The sequence below is a fragment of the Myotis lucifugus genome, unplaced genomic scaffold (assembly GCF_000147115.1).
Source record: "Myotis lucifugus unplaced genomic scaffold, Myoluc2.0 scaffold_1011, whole genome shotgun sequence".
Taxonomy (NCBI): domain Eukaryota; kingdom Metazoa; phylum Chordata; class Mammalia; order Chiroptera; family Vespertilionidae; genus Myotis; species Myotis lucifugus.
The window spans coordinates 41,494-50,233 of NW_005872059.1; the positions used below are offsets into that span (position 1 = coordinate 41,494).

Consider the following 8,740-nt stretch of genomic DNA (forward strand, 5'->3'; position numbering starts at 1 on the left):
AGGCACCCCAGTGGGGAACCCCCACCCTGAAGGGGATGTGACCAGCCTGCAAACACCCATCAGCCCCTCACCAAGGCTGGCCAGGCACCCCAGTGGGACCCCCACCCTGATCCAGGTCACCCTTCAGGGCAAACCAGCCGGCCCCCACCCATGCACCAGGCCTCTATCTTATATAATAAAAGGGTAATATGCAAACTGACCCTAACAGCAGAACGACTGGGAATGACTGGTCACTATGACACACACTGACCACCAGGGGGCAGACGCTCAGTGCAGGAGCTGCCCCCTGGAGGTCAGTGCACTCCCACAGGGGGAGCTCTCCTCAGCCACAAGCCAGGCTTATGGCTGCCAGTACAGCGGTGGTGGTGGGAGCTTCTTCAACTTCCTCAGCAGCGCTAAGGATGTCTGACTGCAGCTTAGGCCTGCTCCCTGCTGGCAAGTGGACATTTCCCCAGGGCTGCCGGGCTGCCAGAGGAATGTGTGACTACCAGCTTGGGCCCGATCCACCAGGGAGTGGGACTAAGCCAGCAGGTGGACATCTTCCTAGGGGTCCCAGACTGCAAGAGGGCATAGGCTGGGCTGAGGGCCCCCCCCCCCCGCCCCGAAGTGCACAAATTTTTGTGCACCAGGCCTCTAGTAGGAATATAAGGAGAGATTGACTTTGATGGGACTAAGGCCTGCTGTCTTCCCTGATGTGGGGAGTAGAGGAAGCAGATGGATGTGCAGGGTGGGGAGTGTGACAAATTTGGCATCTCAAGAGAGAATCTTATCATGGGATGTACTGTCCTCATTATGACAGGATATGAATTTTGAGGACGTGGCCATTGCATTCGCTCAGGAGGAGTGGGAGATCCTTGATGAGGCTCAGAGACGTCTATACTGTGATGTGATGCTGGAAGTGTTTTCACTTGTATCATTCGTAGGTAAGACCTTCATCTCTCCTAGTGTCCTGAAGTGATGCCCACTCTTTATTTATTCTCCAGACATAGCACTGTCTCTCTCAAAGCAAGACCATGGGCTCTGCTCATTTCCCCCACTGTCTTGTGAAATGGGCTGTGGCTGCCAGTGCTGAGCTCTCAGAGAGCCCTGAGCAATAGACTCCACAAACTTCCCTAACACCAGTTGCCTTCGGAACTGCAGGAAGTGTCTGGGTGTCAGCAGCCTTACAGACAGCTTAATAGGTCCCTCCTGCTCTTCCGCACCCAGGAAGGGTGACTATATCAAGATCCATGGCCTCCACTTCTCCACCTTTCCTGTAGATAAGGACCTTGGTGAATGCCTGTGCCAGGTATCTTCTTTATATACATGAACCAGTTGCTGTTATTGTAAGACCCTCCTTCCATTGTTGTTTGTAATATTACCTTCTGTGAATACTATTGCAAGCCAAATGCTATGGGCAAGTGATGGCTGCTCACCTCTGTTGTCTTTCATTGAAACTTGGAATATTTAGTTTGTAGATATTTCTAGAGAAGGAGGTGCAGAGAGAACCCTGGGTTTCTGCAGGGTGAACGTACAGGATGTTCCTAGGGGAAGCCTGGCCTGGCTGAGTGGCAGCTCGGGGGAGGTATGACATAAGGATGGTGTTCAGATTGTACCAGGAACCTGCTCCTGTCTAATGATGTTTGGTGCAAGTTCCAATGGCCACCCCTCATTTATACATTTCCTTTTCCATATTTGACACTTTGCTGGCTTCTCATTTCATCAGTGACTTTCTACCTTTGGATATCTTTGCCTTTGTGTCCTTTTTACATCACCTATTCCTTTGCACATCTCTTTCTGCAGTATTCTACAACATGGACCTATGCAAGTGTTATAAGGAGCACATACACTGAGTGGCCAGATTATAATGACCACCCCATCAGTACTTCATTGACACTTCCAAAATACTCAATATTGAAAACTTCCTAAGCAAATACTCTCAAGGTTTTATTATCATCATTATTATTATTATTCTTTGCATAACTAATTCATTTCATTGTACTGGTGAGTTGGTCATAATAATCTGGCCAGTCATAATAATCTGGCCACTCAGTGTACATGCTTAAATACTCCTAAAATACCAGCTAATTGTTTATTGGATTTTACTTGGAATGAGATGTAACCAAACTTCTGCACAGCTTGCCCGTGTCACCAGCATAGAAGATCTGCTGCAGTGATGGCAAACCTTTTGAGCTCGGCGTGTCAGCATTTTGAAAAACCCTAACTTAACTCTGGTGCCGTGTCACAAATAGAAATTTTTTGATATTTGCAACCATAGTAAAACAAAGATTTATACTTGTGATATTTATTTTATGTATTTAAATGCCATTTAACAAAGGAAAATCAACCAGAAAAATGAGTTTGTGTGTCAACTCTGACAAGCGTGCCATAGGTTCACCATCACTGATCTACTGAATGCTGTTAGCAGCAGAATGAACTGGACAGTCCACTTCTCCTCCATGTGGTACTTGTCTTATTTTTGCTCTATTTCTGCTGAAGTCTCCCTTGTTTTGTGATCTTCAGTGCTCAAGAACTTCAGAGTGACCTCTTACTAATCCATCTTTCAGGTCTTTTATTTTCAGCCAGTTGCAGGAAACCAATGTGCAACCCACTTTTATAATGGGACTTCCCCCTGTCACCAGAGTCAACATTCATTTCCTCATCATTCCTCTGTTTTCAGGTCCTTGGCGTAAGATGGATGATGTGGAGGCCTATTCTCAGCACAGTGTATCTATAGGAGATTCTCAGGTCAGGGCTTCCAGGACAGCTGCAACCACCCAGAGGACCCATCTGTGTAAGCCGTGCTTCTCAGTGTTAAAAGATATTTTGCACCTGAGTGAGTTACAAGTGGTTTACTTTGAGAAGAATGTGTTCTTAAGTGATGCATGTTTGAGAGACTTGTGTTTCAGTGCAATCCCTCACCAGCAACAGAAGGATGCCAGTGGAGAGAAGCCCTGGAAAGAAGATATGGAGAGTACCTTGCTTGTGACCAGTTGCTGCTTCTACTTATCTGGGATGCCTGCAGCTAGGACAGACGTTGGGGAAGACTCCCCAGCCATCTTAGGGCTTCTCCAGCACAAGGCCACTCTTAACACTATGGAGCCACACAATAACAATGAGATTTCACAGGAATTTCTAAGTGGAAAAAGACATCACCAGTGGGTTGAATGTGAAAGAGCTGACAGCCAGAAACAGAAAGTTGCTTATCAGAAAGGTCTCTGCTCTGGAGATATGCTTTATGAGTATAATAAGTGTGGGGAAGTGTGTAGACAAATGTTTAACCACCCTCCACATGGGAGAGTTCACACTGGAGAAAAGCCTTATGAGTGCAGTGAATGTGGGATATCCTTTCGTCAAAAGTGTCACCTCATTGTACACCAAAGAGTTCACACTGGAGAAAAGCCATATGAGTGTAGCGAATGTGGGAAGCATTTCAGATTAAAGGCTGCCCTCACTAAACACCACAGAGTTCACACTGGAGAAAAACCATATGAGTGTAGTGAATGTGGGAAGCATTTCCCTAAAAGGGCTGAACTCACTAAACACTACAGAGTTCACACTGGAGAAAAGCCATATGAGTGTAGCGTATGTGGGAAGCATTTCAGAGAAAAGGGTGCCCTCACTAAACACCACAGAGTTCACACTGGCGAAAAGCCATATGAGTGTAGTGAATGTGGGAAGTCCTTCAGTCAAAGGTCTATCTTCACTAGACACCACAGAGTTCATACTGGAGAAAAGCCATATGAGTGTAGTGAATGTGGGAAGCCCTTCAGTCGAAGATCTTACCTTACTAAACACCACAGAGTTCACACTGGAGAAAAGCCATATGAGTGTAGTGATTGTGGCAAGTCCTTCAGTCAAAGGTGTCACCTCACTATACACCAAAGAGTTCACACTGGAGAGAAGCCATATGAGTGTAGTGAATGTGGGAACCATTTCACTAAAAGGGCTGAACTCACTAAACACTACAGAGTTCACACTGCAGAAAAGCCATATGAGTGTAGTGAATGTGGGAAGCATTTCAGAGAAAAGGCTGCCCTCACTAAACACCACAGAGTTCACACTGACGAAAAGCCATATGAGTGTAGTGAATGTGGGAAACATTTCAGGGAAAGATCTGCCCTCACTAAACACCACAGAGTTCACACTGGAGAAAAGCCATATGAGTGTAGTGACTGTGGCAAGTCCTTCAGTCAAAGGTGTCACCTCACTAAACACCACACAGTTCACACTGGAGAAAATCCATGAGTGTACTGAATGTGGGAAGCATTTCAGAGAAAAAGCTGCCCTCACTATACACCAAAGATTCCACACTGGAGAAAAGCCATATGAGTGTAGTGAATGTGGGAAATCCTTTAGTGAAAGCTCTATCCCCAGTGAATAGAAGAGAGTTCACACGGTGAGTGTAGTGAGTGTGGGATTTCTTTTTGCTACAATCATAACCTGGTTAGACACCTGAAATTTCACACTGGAGAAAAGATGTAAATGTGCAGGGAATGTTTTATTTTTCTCACTAAAAATAAGAACACTTAAGGGCCTCCATGGGACCCATTTACATGAATGTAAACCCCTTTAATGAGAACATACACTCTGCTAGATTTGTCATAAATTTGAGGTACAAGTGAGACTTGAAGGAGCTGCGTTGTATTTGCTAACATGTCCAGACCTACAACCCAAATGTTGTCACTGTGAGTGTTTATTGCTATAGAGATTTCACCTCTAACACCTGGCTCACCTGAGGTGTGTGCATCGGTCACATTCCCTGGGTGCTCAGGGGAATATATTCTGTGTTCTCACTTCTGCTTGAGGTAATTATGATTCCTCCAAGCTCTTGGCAGTATCTTCATTCATTTCTCTATGACTAGAAAATGGACCTGACCAGGATTCATCCTGAGCGCCCGTTCTCAGCTAAGAAGTGCTACCTCTTTCTGGGACATAGTGGTACTCACATTATGCTTTGATGAATTTTGAGGTTTTCTTATTCACCAACCTGCAAACTCTGTGCTCTCCTCTGCTCTGGTTTATGATCTTTTTTTTAAAGGTGTTTTTATATTTGTGTTGTTATTTATTAGTGCATTATTTTCAACACCAACTACTCTAAACCTAAATTTGCCACACTTTGTATTTACCTCCAGTCATTTTGTAATATTTCTGCTTCCCCAACCCTCCATGCAGACATTGATTTACCTTCCTTTACAATAGAGTAGTTCATATTTTTCATAATTTTATTGGCACTATAAGGTGAATTCTCTTTAACAAACACTGGCTTCCTTCATGCTATACAGATGTTTGAGATTTAACACTAACGTTTATATAAATAATTTTTTATTTCTAGAAAATATTGTATTCTATGGATAACCACTTTTACTATTGAGCTGCCTATAATTTCAGTTATTTCTATGTTTGGGGTTTTATAAATAAAAAAGCTCAGAATATTGTATTCCATTCTTTCTACAGATGTATGTTTTATCAAATTGTTCCAGTGTCATTGAATGTGGTACATTTCAACATATATGGAACTGTGACCTAAAACGGTCAATCAGTTTGCCTTCCCACCCACCCAGAAAATTCTATGCAACTCTGCCAGCACATGCAAAGGTTAATCTTTTTAAGCACTAGCCCCATCAATGAGTGTACTGTTAACTCGCTTTTGCTTTAACTTCATTTCCATAAAAATGTTTGATGGTGACCATTTTTCCGTGTATTTCTTTCACTGTCTATCTTCTTTGTTAAAATGCTCAGGATTTTTTGTTTACTTTTAAAGTTAGTTTATTATTCTATTCTAACCAATAGGAGGGCGGTGCAGCCTCTACGACATATGTTTGAATTTCACTCAGTCCTCAGTGACTCGACTGATTTTTTGGCCATATGGAATTCTTGGTTTTTGAATTCTATAAACAAAATGGTTTTTCTCAATTTTTACCCTATGTGCCATTTATAGCCCACTTGTACCATACACTTACACATTTAATCTGCATTGTTAATTCTCCACCAGTGTTAAGTTTAAGCATTTAATGATACATTGAAGTCTAGGTTTGTAGTAGTTGAAAACTTCCCTGGTGTAAATATCACCATCACATTCAAACTGCCAAAATGATGGCATTGAAGATGGACATAAGATATTTCAGTAGTACATCATTATATTTTACTAGTGACTGGGTGTATGGACTTGTGCACATTGAAAGGAAATTAATTAGAAAATGACAAGTGGGGTGGGACTGGCTGAGACGGGTCCCTCACACCCTAGTGCCAACCTCCCCCCGGTCCCTCCCCATTAGGCTCCACCTGGGGCAGCGCCTTGGCTTCAAGGGTGTCTGTGGAATGAGTGGGATCTCTCTGGCAGGTGAGGTCCTGCGGCCTGGCCTGCAGGGAATCGGGCGAAACCAGCTCTCCGATATCTGCTGAGGGGTCCTGGATTATGAGAGGGCAGTGGTCAGGTGACACAACCCAGAATCAGGCTCCCTCCTCTCTGGTTCCAGGATGTGTGACCCGAGAATCGCCATTGCCTTCCATCACTATCTTTCATCCCAGTGGTTCTGGTATCTATCTATTCTCAGATACATCAGTGACTTATTTTACTAAAAACCCCTGATAAGTTTCTCCCTGGCCAGAGAGCTCAGTTGATTAAAGCATCATTGCAATAGAGCCAAGGTTGTGGGTTCCATCCTCAGTCAGGCTCCATGCAAGAATCAAACAATGTGCTGCCACGGAGACGTAGCCGCTGGTTCCGGAGCCTGAGGCCCCACCAGCGATTATTGGACCCAGCAGATCGTCCCTGGATCCAGGCTGAACAATCTGCATTTTCATCTGAACCGCGGGAAGAAAGGGTAGCTGGGTGGAGGAATTCCTGCTCCACGGACACGATGCTTTCCAAGCTAGCTCGTCTGCAGTCTGTGGCGGGGCTTTGCCGGGGCGCCCACAAGCCAGTGGCTTCTGCTACATCCGTGGCAACTAAGAAGACGGTCCAAGGCCCTCTATCGTCTGATGACGATTTTGAACGGGAAGCCAAGTAATTCACGCAAGAAGTAATTTTGATAGAAAACACAGGTTTATAATTAAAAATTGTAAATTTTTTATTGATTCATAAAGTATATAGTATAGGGTTATGTATGGAATAGCACATCGGGTAAATGGCCTCCACGGCTTTGCTGGCACATACGAAAGCCGTGGTCTTCATTGGTCTTCATTGTCCCTACTCCTGGGCCATAATTGGTACTTGGTAATGCTTATCAAATTGAAGGGATTGAAATTACAGGGTAACATATTAGAATCTGATTCAATAAACCAAGTAAAATTAGGCTTTTATTTTTTGCTGTTAATGCTCACGCGATATTCAAAACTTGCTTGAATTTTGGGACAATCTTTACCACCCCTTACCCTTCACCCTGGAGAGAGGGATGTGGAAGGCAGGAAATGCTTTGATTTCCTGAGTGCGCACAGCACCGTCATCCAAGGGCATTGCCTCCCCAAGATCATGGACGCCCTGAAGAGCCAGGCAGAGAAGCTGACGTCGACCTCGCGGGCCTCCTACAACAACGTGCCAGGTGAGGACGAGGAGAACGTCACGAAGCTCTTCAACTACCACCAGGTTCTCCCCATGAGCACAGGGTGGAGGCCAGGTAGACTGCTTGCAAGCTAGCGCAGCAGTGGGGCTGCACCGTGAAGGGCATCCCCAAGGACAAAGCCAAGATCGTCTTCGCAGCTGGAAACTTGGGGCAGGAGTGTGTGTGCCATCTCCAGCTCCACGGACCCCAGCAGCGACGACGGCTTTGGCCCCCTCATGCCGGGGTTTGAGATCATTCCCTACAACGACTTGCCTGCTCTCGAGCTTGCTCTTCAGGATCCAAACGATGCTGCGTTCATGGTCGAACCCATTCAGGGCGAGGCGGGCGTCATTGTCCCGACCCAGGCTGCCTGATGGCTGTGCGCGAGCTCTGCGCCCGGCACCAGATCCTGCTTATTGGATGAGACCCAGACGGGACTGGCCAGGACTGGTCGATGGCTGGCGGTCGGCCATGCAAACGTCAGGCCTGACCTCGTCCTCCTGGGCAAGGCCCTTTCCGGTGGCCTGTAACCCGTGTGGGCGGTGCTGTGTGAAGACGAGATCATGCTGACCATCCAGCCCGGGAGCGCGGCTCCAAGTATAGGGGCAACCCTCTGGGCAGCCGCGGGGCCATTGCCCATTGCCGCCTGCGAGGTTTTGGAAGAAGAGAACGAGCTCAGGAAACTGCCCTCGGACATCGCGACCACCGTGCGTGGGAGGGGGCTGCTGAACGCCATTGTCACCCGGGAAACCAAAGATTCAGATGCTTGGAAGGTGCGCCTGCGCCTTCGAGATAATGGACTTCTGGCCAAGCCCACCCACGGCGACATCATCAGGTTCCACCTCCGCTGGTCATCAAGGAGGACGAGGTCCAGGAGGCCTTGGAGATCATCAACAAGACCATCAGTCTTTCTGGGCTCGCCCCCACCGCTTTCTGAGGGCGGGGCCTGTTCCCACAGGGTGGGGCCTGTTCCCACGGGGCGGGGCCTGCTTCCCCAGGGGCGGAGCCAGCTGGGCTGGCAGCTCGGCCACAGCCTCATAACAGCCTGTGTGGTGCTGCTCTCAGCGCGGGCTCATTCCACTCCCCTGTGTCTTCAAGGACCTTTTAAAACATGTTATTTTCAGTTCATACATGCTAGAGCGGCATTTATAACCACGCAGGTGGCTGTGTAAGAGAACGTGAGGGAGTCTGTTGGATCACGCGTGTGTGCTGAGGCG

At 46.6% G+C, this 8,740-nt stretch overlaps 1 protein-coding gene and 1 pseudogene across 1 annotated transcript; both read left to right on the forward strand.

Annotated features, from left to right (window-relative positions):
• The first annotated feature begins 802 nt into the window (after window positions 1-802).
• Window positions 803-4,290, forward strand: LOC111824223 (zinc finger protein OZF-like). The gene is made up of 2 exons (XM_023747838.1): window positions 803-923; window positions 2,660-4,290. Exons 1-2 carry the CDS (start codon window positions 803-805, stop codon window positions 4,225-4,227), a joined length of 1,689 nt encoding a protein of 562 aa, XP_023603606.1. The 3' UTR covers window positions 4,228-4,290.
• A 2,539-nt stretch (window positions 4,291-6,829) lies between these two features.
• Window positions 6,830-8,460, forward strand: LOC102423463 (annotated as a pseudogene).
• Window positions 8,461-8,740: the final 280 nt, after the last annotated feature.

Coding starts and splice junctions, on each gene's coding strand:
- LOC111824223 (XM_023747838.1), top strand. CDS start 803: ATGAATTTTGAGGACGTGGCCATTGCATTCGCTCAGGAGGAGTGGGAG. Junction 924..2,659: donor TTCACTTGTATCATTCGTAG/GTAAGACCTTCA, acceptor CTCTGTTTTCAG/GTCCTTGGCGTAAGATGGAT.